The 16,745-nt window shown below is 39.9% G+C and overlaps 1 protein-coding gene across 1 annotated transcript; it reads left to right on the forward strand.

Annotated features, from left to right (window-relative positions):
• The first annotated feature begins 5,668 nt into the window (after positions 1-5,668).
• Positions 5,669-16,070, forward strand: LOC118556957 (solute carrier family 22 member 13-like). Its single transcript, XM_036125726.1, has 10 exons — positions 5,669-6,096; positions 6,185-6,288; positions 10,470-10,624; positions 10,801-10,972; positions 11,054-11,174; positions 12,077-12,171; positions 12,265-12,479; positions 12,564-12,672; positions 15,628-15,822; positions 15,921-16,070. The coding sequence occupies exons 1-10, from the start codon at positions 5,722-5,724 to the stop codon at positions 15,982-15,984; spliced, it is 1,605 nt and encodes a 534-aa protein (XP_035981619.1). The 5' UTR covers positions 5,669-5,721; the 3' UTR covers positions 15,985-16,070.
• The last annotated feature ends 675 nt before the right edge of the window (positions 16,071-16,745 follow it).

The raw sequence follows: 16,745 nt of genomic DNA on the forward strand, positions 1-16,745 counted from the left end.
GACTCATGACTAAATGCAGTGTTAACAAAATCGATCAAATCAACCGCAATATCAGTTTGCACACACTATTAAGGTACAGTTTAACCCAACTTTTAACTCTGTTTAGTTCTGCTTAATGTGGTTTTCCCAGGCCTGCAAATGAGCAAAAGTTTATAGGGTGGCTATTTCCTGCTCCCTATTAATCAGCTAGATTTAAGTCTGATGAATTATATTTATTTATTTATCTATTATAACTAGGGCTATCAAACAATGAAAACCATTTAATCACTATTTAATCGCAAATTATATTTCATGTCTGAAAGTATATATATATTCATTAGGCATTTTAAAACGCTATTTTGCAATAGATAATGCTAGTTAAAATTACACTCTAACAGAAGGCATTTTCCCTTTTTTGTGTTTTCCCAATTTATAATGCCTCAAACAGATGTTCAATGTTCAGCCAAATTTTCAACAACTTTTCCAAACTTCTAACCACTTTCTAACTTTTAGGCTACAGTTCCAAATTAAAAGTTTTCTCCAAAACTCACCAAGATGCAGCAGTTCATGCTCTCCAATGCAACTCACCCATACAGCTTGCAGCCAATACCTCAAACGTTTTACTGCATTGAAAGTTCTCCTGCACTTCAACAAACATCATTAATGCATTGACCTTTTTTCTAATGATTTCCAAATTCCCCTTTAGTTTTTATTTTCACCCATATTTTTACTTATCACTTTTACTTAACAAAATTAAACTGCTCCCCAGTCACTGCTCTTATCTTCAGGCCCATGCACGCGGAGAAATTCACACCCTCATGAAGACACACACACACACACACACACACCCCCACTCTCCGCTGAGTTGCAGGGTACAACCAATCTCTCCTTCTCTCAAAACCATGGATCCCATATTACCGAGACATTCAAAACATCAGACAAGACATAACAAATATAACATTTAAGACAGACAGCCTTGCGCGCGCAGAGGGTCTTCTCCTTTTAATACCCTTCCACTCGACGAAACGTTTCCTTATGTTAAAATCTCCTCGTCTGATCGTCGTGTTCTCGAAAAACCCCGTTTTTCGAAAACTAGAAAACAAACTTCTATTGCTTCCCTGGGGCCCCTTTTTTAATCTCTTATCTTTCTATAACAGCTCACTCTTAAGGTCTTGCTGCTCTTAGCCTCAACTTAAAGATGTTACGTATTCTCGGCCGTCCTATTCCCTGCTTCTTTATGAGTGTCCCAAGTTCTCAAGAGGTAGCGCAACACCTCAGCCATAAAATTACCAGTTTGTCAGTCTGGTTGTCGTTTGGCCAATCCCCGAACATATCCCTTTTTTTGTCTATGTTTTTATCTTTTTTATTTCGTTTTATTCTATTTTTCGCCTCACCATTTCAAGGCTTCTTGGCATTTAGGTTAATATCCAATTCTAAGTTTTTCTGACGTAAACAAACACATAAATCCCATTCAATCATTTCTCGGTTTCAACATAAATTCCATTCAAACCTAGTTATACCGTTCAGCCTCTGATATTTTGAGAAGAAAGCCTCTCATTTACAGCAACACTTGATTTAGCCTACATCTAATCTTTAGCCAATAGGAGAATCAAAATCTCCTTACTTTTTTTCGGGTCGACCCTGTTTTGCTGTAAGTGATTACTTCTTCATGCCCAAATTCAAAATGTTCCTCCATTTTAATGTCAAAATCCGGGTCACGGCTGACCAAATTGTGATATTTTATATTGGCCTAATCCTGCTTCGCTACTAAAGGCCCATTTTTACCCCGGTTTAAGATTTGACAATAAAATAAGGAATCATTGATCAAATACATATTTAATTCTTAGAAATTAAATATGGAGACAGAGTACATACCATTACAAGATGTTATTCTCACCGGTGGATAAGTCTGTCTGTCTGAAGTTTTACCAAGACATTCCTTTTATCAACTTTAAAACTCCTCCTGCAAGCTCAGAGGGAGGATGACTGACCCCCTCTCCTGCTGACCACCCCCTCAGGGCAATAAAACTCCATGTTTATCTTACGCTGGAGCAGGAAAGGACAGACCCAACTCTGCTTTCCTCAGTAACCCTAACTAAGATATATTTTTAATTCTCAACAACAGTCGTCTGCATTGTACATGACTTTGCAGCAATCCCTCATACTGAGCAAGCATGAAGCGACAGTGGAGAGGAAAACTCCCCTCTAACAGGAAGAAAAAACTTCCAGCAGAACCAGAACCAGGCTCAGTGTGAACGGTCTTATGCCACGACCGACTGGGGGTTAGAAGACAGAGCAGAGAGACAAAAAGCACAGAAGCAAATATTGATCCAGGAATCCTTTCTGTGTTACATGGTAATGGCAGATGATCTGTCACAGCTAACAGAACGGCAGACCAGGTGTACCTTCTATGAAGAGAAAAATTACACTTTCAGTGACTTTTTAGAAAGAAATGCAAACACAAAGGCTTCGCTTCACACACACAAAAACAAGAGTTGGAGGTCAAAATACTTGACCTAGAGAGGAAGAGGAGGAATTGATTTCAAGTTAGTCTATCAGCTCTAACCACCTTTGGACCACTGTGATATAACTGATAAGTTTCTTAGTTTGGTCCAACATCCAACTGTGATTACATCTCTCTCTGTGAAACAAATTTGGATCTCAACAGATGCAGCTAGCACACTTTGGATTTTTTCTGATGCTGGCAACAGTGATTATTTTGACACCAGCTATAGGAAATTATGTTTTTATTTTCAGATGTGGTGAAAAGAAAATCTTATGACAAATGTTTTTATTTGTCGAGAGAGAAAAAAACTGAGAAAAAAAACAGAGTTCTAAACTAGCAGAAAAAAAATCATTGTTTAATTAAAAGATTATTTGACCTGTATTTAATGACATTTAAATAAACTGTTTCTGATTAAAAACAGTGCATTTTATGACAGCCTCATCCCACAGTCTCTGGGATGAAAGATTATTTAGGTCAATATAAAGTTATGATGACACACACTCTGGGGTCAGAGGAGTAAAAGGTGCGCACATGGGTTAGGCGGTGCCATGTTTGAAATCATGCCACATGTGATTATGTAGCAATGACAATACGACCTTTGTCAGACAAATGCTTATCTAATCAGTTTTAATGTTTCTTGTTTGGGATCATTGTAAACATAGATAACGATTAGTCCGCACAACATACGGAAATAAATTAGCTTCCATATATCCACCTCAGCAGCATCGTTTACTGGGAAAAATTTATCTGACTACACCTGCAGTTTTGGCCCAGAAACACCTGTTTCTTGATGACTTTATCCAAACTTCTCAATGTACCCTTAAAAAAAGTACAGCCCCCCCACACCCAATGACAGAGGGGCCTGTTTTGCATATATACGACTGGCCCCCTCATTGGCCATTTTTAAAAATCTTTTAAAAACCACACTTTTGCTCACTTAACCAAGACGAACAAAACTATGCAATATCAATCAATGCAATATAATTGTTTTATTACATATCGCACAGCTTGAAGGAGCTCATAAACATAATGGCTTTCATCGTACCTTACTCCTTATCTGATTATACAATTTTTTAAAGGAAGTGGCAATGTTAAAGTTCAAACGCCTGTGGGTGTGTTATGGAAAAATGCCAGTGTTTATATCAAGATGTTGATTTATCGGCATCTTCATAGTGAAAGTCAACACACTACCAAAGTTAAGGTGCTAAATATAACAGAGACTGATAAACACAACTGCTGCAAGATTGCATACAGCAACATCTGGAGCACAAACAGACCCAATAGTTTCCCTGTTGTGGCTAATTGCTCCACAGTGGTTGAACTTTGTCCTGAACACAGACCTGATACTTAAATCCACCTGGAATATAGACAGTAGCTAAATACAGATATGAATGCAATAGTTTCTCAAAAAATAGTAATAAAATCTTATAGAGTCTCATTCTTGCAAACCTGATGTGGTGTATCTTCTTGTCTTATGACCTGACTGTGTCCTTCCACCCTTTCTGTGGCCGATTTAAATTAATTAAATACTTTTTTTGTTGAAGCTATCTGAAGTTTTTTTTTTCCCAGCTAGTTTAAAAAATTTTGTTTAATGATTTACATCGGAAAAAAAACACAATGGGGGATTGCGTGGATCAGCAGATCACAGGGCAGTTTATAGGCAAGTCAGGGTTTCTTCAGTGTGAAGATTAAGATTTTTTGGCAGTTGATTGTACCGGATGTGGCCATTAAATTGGAAAATATGCCTAAGTCAGTCACATAGCAAGTATCTGTTTTGTTCTCCCGACGTCTGGTATGTCAAGATTGTGTTTCTTGGAGTGGACCCAAGTGCAGACAGGTGGGCAGAAGCAGCACAGCAAGTAAAATAATTAGAATAAAAGAAAGAAAACTTTTTAAAACAGTAAACTGAGGCAGGTTTGGGTTGAACAAAGTAAATGACATGAAGGACGTGGCATGGCAGCAAAATAATCCAGCAAGAAGCAAACGACAAACAGGAGTTTAAATAGAAGGGGAGATAGGTGGGAAGCATGAGTGTGATAACGAGGCAACAGATGGACTGAATAAGCTTAATTGGACGGAGGGGGGGGGTCCTACTCCTTCATTCATATGTTCTCCATTAAGTCACAAATAAAAGTTATTCTATTCAATCGGGCATTTCCCACCAGCATGACATGCTACAGCATGACAGAGAACACTCCTCTGTTGTCCGTCAGAGTCTATTTGTGTGGAGCAAAATGCATCAATTTACAAAACCAGATGAACGGATGGAGGACACAAGAAACTTGTGTGAGTGAAATAAACTTGATAAACCAGTTGTATACAAATGCAACTGGTGTATCTCTGCTGTATATGTATATTAAGAAGATTCAGGTGACTACATTTATTTCAGTCAAACATTTGTACACCTGCAACGTTCCATTTTAGTGACACAGCTACAGGGTTATTTGTATGTAAAGTGAGTCCCTGAGATCTGGATTTTAATGAGTGTTGTACACAATCATGCTTAAAGGCCATATTTAGGAGCTGGAATACCTACAAATTATCAAAGTATAAGGCATAAAGGTGTTGTTTTTCCAAAGCTACAGTAATTTGAAATTATTATTTTCCAACATAGAAAAAACATTTGAGTCAAGTCCTTAAAACCAGATATGCACTTCCATACATAAGATACTGTCACATCCGAAAGATAGGTGTTTCATGGGGCAGTAAACAGAGAATGGATTTTTTTCTTCAACAAGAATAATGTAAAACGGGACTGTGAGTTGACAACATAGGAAAATTATACTGTTAACACTTTTGTAAAGAACATAATTTTTGTAGAAAATGCAACCCTGGAAGATTTCCCTCCTCAATGATCTTTGCAGTGCTACACACACACACACACACGTGTATATATATATATATATATATATATATATATATATATATATATATATATATATATATATATATATATATATATAGTATTATTCATATACTAGTTTAATAATACAGTTGTTTCACTTCTAACTCATTATTATGATTGCATTGTTCTGTATCTTTTCGTTGTCGTTGTCTGTGACATTGTCTACTTTATTGACTCGGTTCGGTGACATTTTGCATACTACAATAACAGTTCCTCCCTACTACTAGATAGAGCAAGTTACCATGACTACTTTTATTGTGCTTTGTTAAATATTAACAAATATTTACAGTACATATACTGGAGGCCTGTGTAATCCAAGCCACTTGCCAAGATGAGCACCTTCGGAGAGGTCCTGAAGGAGGTGGGGGAGTTCGGTTTGTTTCAGAAAACCTTACTTGTTGCGTTATGCATACCCAGCATTTTCCCTGCGTTCGATGTGAGCAGCCAGGTGTTCACGGGAATGAGCTTTCCACATCGCTGTAACACCGACTGGATATTGGAAAAAGGTCCAAACCTGACAGAGGAGAGACAAAAAAATCTCACCATCCCGGTGGATAAGGATGGCCGGTTTGAAAAGTGTAAAATGTTCACTCCTGTGGATCTGGATTTGGAAACGATTGAAGCGTATGGCCTTAACAGCACAACAGGATGCATCGCCGGCTTTGAATATGAGGTTTCACATGGTGTTTCAACCCTAGTGACAGAAGTAAGCAAAACCGAATCAGAGCAATTTCTCCTGATAATTTTGATTGCATCTTTATCTTCTTTTTAGTAACCATTGCTCATGTTTACAGTTTGATCTAGTTTGTGAGAAAAGTGGGTTGATAGAGGCATCGCAGTCCATCTTCATGGCAGGCGTTCTTGTTGGATGTTTGGTGTTTGGGGCTATTTCTGATAGGTAAATACATTTCCTTTTACTTTGTCGTTCTGTAAAAAAAATATCAGCCTTGTTTCAGCCATTGGTTCAGGTTGTACAAACAGTAACAGTAAAAACTGTATTTTTTTCATTGCAGATAATAATTAATGAGATTATTTTGGAAAAAAAATCATAAATGGAGTGCTTCCTATGGTTCCTACCCACTTTAATTTAGTGGTGGATAATCCTCCAGTCTGGGTTTAATATGTCCAAAATAAGATCTAGATTATTGAATAGAACTTATTTACATTTGTTCAGATGCCGAATAAAAAAAAAAACTGTGAAAAAAAACGTGTGAAATGTGGAACATGAGTGTAACCAGTGGCACCTGCTGCAGGTGCCACTCCACCCCTCTGATTGGAAGAGGGGTAGATAAAGGAGTGGGTGTGGCATCTTCAGGAATATTAATCAGATCTTTATATATATATATATATATAAACTGCTCAAAAAATGAAGGGAACACTAAAATTACACATCCTAGATCTGAATGAATGAAACAATCTTATTAAATACTTTGTTCGTTACATAGTTGAATGTGCTGACAACAAAATTATACACAAATTATCAATGGAAATCAAATTTATTAACCTATGGAGCTCTGACTTTGGAGTCACACTCAAAATTAAAGTGGAAAAACACACTGCAGGCGCATCCAACTGTGATGTAATGTCCTTAAAACAAGTCTAAATGAGGCTCAGTAGCATGTGTGGCCTCCAAGTGCCTGTATGACCTCCCTACAACACCTGGGTGTTACTACTGATGAGGTGGTGGATGGTCTCTTGAGGGATCTCCTCCCATACCTGGACTAATGTATCCACCAACTCCTGGGCAGTCTGTGGTGCAACGTGGCATTGGTGGAAGGAGCGAGACATGATGTCCCAGATGTGCTCAACTGGATTCAGGTCTGGGGAACGAACGTTGTCTTGCATTAGGAGGAACCCAGGACCAACCACACCAGCACATGGTCTCACAATGGGTCTGAGGATCTCATCTCTGTACCTAATGGCAGTCAGACTACCTCTGAAGAGCACATGGAGGGCTGTGTGGACCCCCAAAGAAATGCCACCCCACAGCATTACTGACCCACTGCCAAACCGGTCATGGAGGATGTTGCAGGCAGCAGAATGTTCTCCCTGGTGTCTCCAGACTCTGTTATGTCAGTCACATGTTCTCAGTGTGACCCTGCTTTCATCTGTAAAGAGCACAGGGCGGCAGTGGCCAATTTGCCAATATTGGTGTTCTCTGGCAAATGCCATACGTCCTGCACAGTGTTGGGCTGTAAGCATAACCCCCGCCTGTGGACGTAGGGCCCTCATACCACCTTCCTGGAGTCTGTTTCTTATTGTTTGAGCAGACACATGCACATTTGTGGCCTACTGAAGGTCATCTTGCAGGGCTCTGGCAGTTTTTCCTCCTGTTCCTCCTTGCACAAATGCAGAGGTAGCGGTCCTGCTGCAGGGTTGTTGCCCTCCTACGGCCTCCTCCACGTATCCTGATGTACTGGCCTGTATCCTGGTATCCATTCCTCCTCCAGGCCTTGGACTCCAGGTGGCAAGCGGAGAACAGAGGTGTGAAAGAGATTGCAAGCCTGCCTCCGCCTGCTCAAATGTTGTGTGCCGGTGCACCCACCCCCCAATGCACCCTACCCAGAACCCTCAATGTCTAAATGCATCTGGGAGCAGAGGAGGCCACCAGGGGTAAAGCCTACACAAGATGTCTTACCCCCCCCCCCCCCCCAGTTAATGCCCTACATACAGTGGGTGTGTGTTGTGAGAATATTATAAAAGAAAGTGTCTATTATGTATAATAAAATCGGGGTCTAGGACGTCACAAGACAGCGGGCTGTGAAATCCTCCCCAGCGAAGCCCCCACCCCCTATGGACCTACATGTGTGGCATGCAGGTCCATAGGAGGTGGGTTTTCCTGGGTTTACCCAACCCCAGGAAATAAAAATTGAATTAACCCCCCCAACCCTAACATTCAAACAACTCCCACACCATATACGACACCCAGGCTGGGTTCACCCCCCTGAATGGGAGCGCGTCTGCCATGAGATGTTAATATACCTTACACCCCTCCCAGCTCGACAGACCCCAAGACCCTCTAGCGCGCTAGAGGCCCCGGGAGGGCCAGACACCCGGGTATACACTGGCCCTAACCCACAGCGAATACTCCACAGAACCCAAGCCCCTGAGGCCCCGCCAGAACACCCGCCCAAGGACAACACACCCCAGGACCCACCCAATGGCAGCACAGCTACCAGGCCAGTAACCCACGTCCGCCGGCGCAGAAACCCAAAGAGTATTGCAAGAGGCCATCCAAGGCCCCCTGAGGCCCCCAAAGCCCCGCCCAGGTGGGGGCCACAGACCCCGGCGCAGAACCCACCAGACACCTCACTCTGGGTACCTCCCCAGAGACCCAAGACCCAGGCACCACCTGATCAGCCACCATGCCCTACAGCACACACTCCACAGCCCCCCACTCCCACTAAGTGATGGAGCTGATCAAAGGGGCCCAGAGAGATCAATCTGAGGTGGAGGCAGATGCTGTCTCAAGACTAATACATTTATTGGAATTTGTAAACCACAAATTTATTTTGCTTCTACTTTACTCATCCTCAAGTTTGTCATGGCCATGGTTATCACTACAAAATATAATACTTATAGTTCACTAAACCTGGAAGCTACAGATATAGTGCCCCCTAGTGGCTAAATGTTACACAGTGCTACTTTAAAAATATATTCATAGTAAAAAAAAATCCATCTCTGAGATTTTAGTAAGACATTTTGACACTAATACCACCAATATAGATTTCTTTCCCATTGCAATATATAGTCTTATTTTCATCATATTCCCTCAGGATCGCAGGTTCACCAACCAAACATGATGAATAAAAAATAAATGAATAAATTATGAGTCAATAGTAAAACGAGGTGGTTTTTGTCTAACTAAACCAAACCTGGGATTCTGGAAGGTACCACTCAGCTGCTGGGTAGCTTAAATTTAAATTAGGCCTATGTAGGATTCCAAACAATAATAATCTCCCAACGCTTTTTATTCAACAAGGTTTTTGCCATATAAATTAGAACATATTTTAACACCACATTTGTTAATTGCCCAATCCTACTGTTACATAAAGGTTTTAAAGCAGCTCCTTTGTAAGGCTGTTGCTTTTATAGAAAATGAATTTAACACAGCTTTAAACAAAAACAGGATTTTTGCAGATGCTAGCCTCATCAAAATGCAACGGTTCACTGAACACTTGTATGTTATTTATTAATTTACTGTGGTTATTTATTTTCTGCGTTTCCAAAACATTGACACGTCAACTAAATTCATTGTGCAGCAGGCTTACTTGTCAGTAAAATGTTCACTTCAGAACAAAGTGGGTCTGAACTGGTTTTTAATTTCTTGGAAACAAGGAAAGTACTGCAAGTATCCTTTCTGCATCTCTGAGTCTGAACAGTGTAGCTTCTGTGCACCCAAACATATACTCGTTGTTGTGCATCGTGGGATACAAGTGTTATGTTACTGAGCGACAGGCCATTATTAATAGGAATATGAAATTATCTTTTGAGGCAGACAAAGAAGTATCCCTGGCACGCCCAGGCCTCCAGCCTTGAGCTTGACCTGTGTGATCTAGACGTTGTTTAGATGTCATTTCAACTTAAAAAAAAATGTTTATTGGGATACAATGTTGGAAATATTGTGATGGCAGCTTAATCAGTTACTATCTTATCTGCAGCAGGTAACTCTTCTGGTCTTTGGTGAAAACCTTATTAGTTGGCCCCGGAGGCTGCAGCTAATGGCCTGGCACATGGTGGTTAAGAGCAGAGTGGACTTCCACAATCCTAAAACAACTCTAATCTCAAAAAGATCCTCGGGGTGTATGTGAATGCAGTGATCAGTTTTTTTAATGAAATAACATTGGTCATCAACACCCAAAACAGAGGTGGGAGATTGGGCGCCAGAAAGGATCTGTGTGAAACGAATACTGAGAATGGAACATGTGAAGCATTTGAGCTCATGTGGAAACATATCTCTAACGAGATATACATTTTAAAGAAAGATGTTAAGTTTTATGATTAAATTAGATTTTATGTACATTTTCTGTGTTCCTTTAGATTTTAAATACCAATAAAGTTCTGTGTTCTTGTCTCCAGGTTTGGCAGAAGATTAGTAGTCCTGCTTACAGCTTTCCTCAACCTGTTGTTTGCAATGACGACGGCTTTCTCGCCCAACATCTATGTTTATATCGTTTTAAAATTTCTCTGCGGGACTTCAAGTGGTGTCATTGTTATGAACGCATCCATACTGAGTAGGTCAATGTTTTATTGCTTGTTCTTTTACTTTGTGAACCTTAATTTACTTAGCTCTGATGTATTTAGCTCTAAACGTGTTAGGAAGGTAGAGTTTAAACATTGCAAAAGATTTAGACTCTTCACCAGTGTCACACACTAATGACCATAATTGTTCTCCTGATCTGGTTTTCAGTGGTGGAATGGACTGATCCTTCAAAGTCTGCTCTTTGCACAATGTCCATCATCATTTTCTTTTCTGTCGGACAGATGCTTCTGTCTGGTATTGCCTATTTGTTGAATAACTGGAGGATATTGCAAATTGTGCTCTTCAGCCCTCTTGTCATATTGCTGGTGATGTTGTTCTGGTCAGTGGTTGAAAAAAATACTTTAAAACTAAAACCTTGCCTGAGTAGTCCTGAGCTGAAGTGGAAGTTTTGTTTCAACAGGTTCCTCCCAGAATCATCTCGATGGCTGATGACCCAGGGCAGGAAGGAGGAGGCTCTGAAGGAGCTCCAGAGGGCAGCTAAAGTTAACAAAAGGAGTGCACCAGGAGATCTGCTTGATAAGGTCCTATTCCACAAATAAACTTCAGAAAATTCAAAGGCGTTGCTCGACTGGGCAGTTAAATGTTGACAGTTTTAAGTGCAAGTTTGCTTTTTAAATTGTCTCGTCCTGAGTGATCAGATGAAAACTCAGAAAAGAAAACAACTAAAAAAGTTTGTAGTTTAATGTAAAGAAAATTAATTAAGTTTATTAGCTCTATACCAGCGCCAAGACAAAAAAGAAACATTTTAAAAAATCATCCTGAGTGATCAGATGAAATAACAGCAGGTCTACATGTCCTGTGGAAACACAGAACACAGCCGACTAAGTTGTATTTCGTCAGCTGAGTTGTATATCCATCTATTTATCCATCCTTAAATCCTCCATCCATCCATTGTCTTCTGGTTATCAGGGATCAGGGATGAGTAAAGGGGGCTGAATATGAATGCATGCGATAGATTTTTAGTTGTAAAAAGTTTTGCAAGCCATCCATTATTTCTCGTCCCTCAGCTGTTTTGTGTTCTATTAATGTTCTAATGTTATAAAGTGTTGCAAATCACAAGAAGAAAGGGTAATTTTTCAAGCCACTGTAGCTGAAAACAGCCTTTAGTTCTTCAACACAATTTTTTTTTCCATTGGAAGACGTCCAGGTAATAATTTTGCATGTCGGAGAGTCACCTCAGTTAAGCAAGTGGTCCTTAGTAATCTGACTGCAAAGCACAATCTGAGTCGCTAATGCAGAAGTAATTTCCTAAAATATCTCCAACAGGTGGACCTCATGCGATCTTGAGTTCATCCGCGGTGTGTTCAAGTGCATTGGACCACTCAGGATGAAAGTTGTTTAGGAGGATGCATAGCCTGAATGAGACCTAAAACTTTAGATTTTTGTGATACATTTATCTAAAGTTTATTTAAACTTTTTTTAGGTCACTCTGGAGACTACTCCGGACAGAAAGAACCTGATAGACATCTTCCGAATATCCTATTTGAGAAAACGCACTCTAATAATGGGCTTGAACTGGTGGGTCTTCTTATATTGGAATCCATTTGTCTGTAGACGTTACCATGTACAGATTTATTTCAGCAGTCATATTAAACTTGCATCTGATTTCAGGTTTGCAGCAAGCTTCCTGTTTTATGGACTGAGTCTAAATATTGGGAGTTTTGGTTTAAATATCTACCTCACCCAGCTCATCTTTGGGTTTATCGAAATTCCTGCCAACCTGGTCGGCCTGACTCTCATTCAGCGCTTCGGGAGGAGAATGTGTCAAGCAGGTTTCCTTTTCTTTGGAGGGGTCTCTTGTTTGGTTGCCACTTCTGTCCCAAAAGGTGAACTCATCGATTTCCTTTTGTTGTTTGTGTTTTTTTATACTGTTGTCATTTCAGTATACTAATATGTTTTATACCCATCAGACCTTCCTGTGGTGGTGACAGTCATTGCAATGACAGGAAAATTTGCTGGAGCAGCTGCCTTCAGTACAGCCTATGTCTATACATCAGAATTATACCCTACTGATATAAGGTAATGTTACAAAAAGAATATACATTGCAAGGAGTATAAAGAAAACCTGATTTGGTGAAATCAAGCATTGATATGAACTTTGTGTCGTGTTGTGTGAGATGACTTGAGCTGGGGACACTCCACACTGTTTTCTGCCCAATTTTACATCTGATTTCCAGTTGGAGGAACCTCTGCATCAGTCTGCAGTAGTTGTTAAGGTGTATCTGGCAATGCCAGTTTTGAAACTGGCATGTCTGTTTCATCAAATGCTCTTCTGAGACACTGAATGTCATGTCCTGATTTTATTGGCAAGATTTTTTTTTTGCAGTTATGAAATTAATGTGTATGACATAGTTTGTGAGTATGTGTCAGAGAAGACGATGAACATTCATACAACCAAAACCTTGCCTTAGTTGTGTTTTCTTTCACATCGTGACTGAGTGTTCTAAAAGCGGCAGCCCGTTATCAGTATTGCAGTAACTTGTTTATAGCGGGTGATCTGCTTAGCATTAGCCTAGCCACAGCGTCCAGTCTGACTTAACTGAATTTAGAGCTCTGCTTCTTCTTCTTTGGTTTCAAACAACAGATGCTTACCACCAACTATTGTACACGTGTGTGTGGCCTAAAATAATAGTAGCGAAACTATAACTTACATACATTAAAATTTGAAGAGAGAAAACCGCTGCACCATAAACAAGCCATTGGCTTTTCACGTATACATGAGAACATTAGCTGGGCTATTGCTAACATGGCTAGCTGATCACCCGCTATCAAATACTGTTACTGTAATAGTGAAAACAGGCTGAGACTTTCAGAACACTCAGTCACAAGTAAGAAAGCACACATTTTTGGTCCTATGAATGTTTACCGTTTTCTCCGACACACACACACATTCTCGTCTTGCTATATGTAGTGAGTTGACTTCCATTGATTTTCAGTCATTTTCAACCCTTTCTATGCCTTAACTCTGACAATAACCCTAAACCTAACCATTGCCAGTGCATACCTAACCCTGACCTTAACCTAGACTCAATTCACACCTTAGACTTAAACTTTGCCGTGTGAGGACCACCAAAATGACCTCACTTTGGTACAAACGATCCTCATTTTGATGGTGAAATAGAGACAATTGTTCTCACTCTGATGCTTAACTTCAAAAACCAAACCAGAATGCAACATTCAGTGCCTTTGGAAAGCATTTGATGAAACTGGAATGTCAGGAGCAACGAGAAGGGTATAACTGCAGAGCGTAAGAACGCCCCCACTGTCGGAACGCCCCCACTGTCGGAACGCCCACACGCCAACGCAAACGCTGATTGGTTCGTTGATTTGCCCACTTCAATACATATATTTTTTCCCTCCATGTCCTTCATTCAGCAGGACGGACGAAAAATGTCCGTCCCGCTGAAAAAATCCGTCCCGACGAAAAAAATCCCTATCGCAGGGTATTAGTTTTACCTAGCGACCACATGTGATTTGTAATAATAACGGCGTTGTATGCAGACAGATATTAACCGGCTCGCGGTGTCAGGAGAAAGCAACAGCGCGAGGACTATTATGACTATTATATGTAGTAGCCTACGATAGAATCCTGTCCTGTCAGGATAAGGGCTTCTACTGGAGAAACACCCCAAATATGCGACTGCACGTTCAAAAATAAAGCTAAAAAAAAAAAAAAAAAAAAAAAAACAACTCACGAAATTTACCAGCGACTGTAGAAAAAAAAAGAAAGCATACAGAGGCAGAGTTGACAGCGCTGCTTCTGTCACACAGCTAATTAATTACATGTAATCCCAGGTAAAAACCAGATCCGAGCGAGTAGGCGATTGGACATTTTGCTGCATGGAGCCAGGCAAAGTTGGAAAAAAAATCCGCTTCCTAGCATAAAGCCTGAAAAAGAAGGACAAATATGCGTGTGGGGCATTCAAAATCCGGACTGTCACCTGCCTTTCAACGGACGAAAGGTTCGGATGCTTTTGTGTAACTCTGCAATATTTTTCAATGTATGGTTTGTTTAATAAAAAACAAGTGTCCTAGTGTCCTTTTATATGCGCACCCATAAGCGGAGCAAAAATCGGGCATCCTCGGACAGAGCTCTGGAAGTTTGCTTACTTTCAATACAAATTCGAAATAATTTATTAAGTTAGACAATCATTTAATTCAATCAATTGGTCCTATGTAGCCCCTAAAGGGGTCACGTTTTCAGTCAGTTGATTTATCTGGAAAACGGGTGAGAATTGACCGGATTCAGTGTCTGAAAACATAAAGTACATTTTCCTGTCTTGTATTGTGTCTGACTGGTCTGACCTAAGATGGCCGCTCTGTCGGAACGCCCCCAGTCGGAACGCCCCCCCAGTCGGAACGCCCCCCCAGTCGGAACGCCCCCAGTCGGAACGCCCCCACAGTCGGAACGCCCCCACGGTCGGAACGCCCCCACGGTCGGAACGCCCCCACGGTCGGAACGCCCCCACAGCTCTGCAGTTACTCCTTACTGGGAGCAACCACATTAGCTGCCGTGCATCAAATGCTGGATGAAGAATAGGATGCAATCCCACAGCAATGTATGCCCAAGCTGGTGACCAGCATATGGAGGAGGGGCCAGCCTGCTGGTTATGTGTGCGGTTCACTCAAACACTACTGATATTTGACACCCATGTTTGTTAATGAATAAATTGTTAATTGCCTACATTTTTTTTGTTTTTTTTGTATACACAATTTCTCCTCATACTTCAAAAATTCTATCAACTAAACAACATCAAATAAGAGTCAATTGTAGAATAAGCTGTCACTGTTCGTCCCCTTTTAAAAATGGGGATGAACAGTCTTTCCATAGAACATTCAATGCCAAGAGGAATTATAACAAAGAAATGATCTACCAAATATATTTAAAATAAAATAAAATTAAAAAAGCTGCAGCCTGTGATCAGCGTTGAACATTTCAGAAGTCATTTTGATTCTGACTGCGCTATCCTGCAGGAATAGCGGTATGGGTGTGAACTCCATGTGTGCTCGTGTGGCGGGAATCGTCTCACCCCTGGTCAGGCTATTGGAAACCTTCCATTACAGCATTCCTATGGTGGTTTACGGCATCGTCCCAATGGCTGCTGGTTGTCTCAGCTTGCTGCTGCCTGAGACGCTCAATCTTGAACTTCAGGACCACACTCAACTCAAGTAAGCTGAGCACTACAACTAATAATATTTACATGTCAAATTATATTTTTATTGTATTATGCTGTAAAGCATGTTTCTTTTCTACTTTTTTGAAATAGAAAACCCACAAATACATCGGAGGGGTTCCAGTGCTGCGATGAAGGAATTGAGGACAAACTATAACTGTAAATTTAAACTAAAAACTCTAATTTGTTTCATTTTTCCATTTTTTAACAACTATGAAATGCTGTAAATTAAAAAAAAAAAAACATGTAAAGCGAAAGTGTTGAAATATGTGATGTGACTAATAAGTTTCTGGGAAATACTTTATTTCATCTCGCTTGGGAGATTTTTTAAAGAATTTGTTTGTTCGGTTTTGTTTAAGAGGTTTAATTCACATGTGGTTTTGTTGTCCTTGGTAGTAACTTGTGATGTATATTTTGGGTTTTCTTTTTCTCTCTGTTTTGAGAGATTTGTTGTACAGCACTATGGTCAACTGTCATTTCTTTTAAAATGTGCTTTATAATATAGGTTCATTTGATTTTAATTTTGTGATTTCTCGTTGGAAAAAAAACTCCACTTATTAAGCATTTGTATATGTAAAATTTTTTAGAACTCAATATTGTCAAGTGAGTATTGTCAGTTTTTATAACTTTTGGAAAGTTGATTAAAATCTGTTTAATATCTTGTATTTTACTATCTTTATGCTCAGGTAATATTCTAGGTAAAGGTTAAATGAAAGGTTCAAATAGGAGATTTAATGCATTGTTTACGAACCACAGAGCCAGTTTAAAATTCTGATATGAGCAGATCTGCAGCAAATAAAAAAAAAATAAAATTAGCTGTTGAATGAATACATTCATCTATGGGTTCTTGAGCAAAAACCTAGATCAGCACTATTTAAATCACACTACTATATGATTTAATAGATTAAAATATAAATG

Source organism: Fundulus heteroclitus, chromosome 21, assembly GCF_011125445.2.
Source record: "Fundulus heteroclitus isolate FHET01 chromosome 21, MU-UCD_Fhet_4.1, whole genome shotgun sequence".
In the NCBI taxonomy this organism is placed as follows: domain Eukaryota; kingdom Metazoa; phylum Chordata; class Actinopteri; order Cyprinodontiformes; family Fundulidae; genus Fundulus; species Fundulus heteroclitus.

Excerpts from the sequence above, each read along its gene's own strand:
- LOC118556957 (XM_036125726.1), top strand. The coding sequence starts at position 5,722 with ATGAGCACCTTCGGAGAGGTCCTGAAGGAGGTGGGGGAGTTCGGTTTG. Across the intron at positions 12,172-12,264 it reads CTAATAATGGGCTTGAACTG|GTTTGCAGCAAGCTTCCTGT; the intron begins GTGGGTCTTCTT and ends ATCTGATTTCAG. Across the intron at positions 12,673-15,627 it reads TTATACCCTACTGATATAAG|GAATAGCGGTATGGGTGTGA; the intron begins GTAATGTTACAA and ends GCTATCCTGCAG.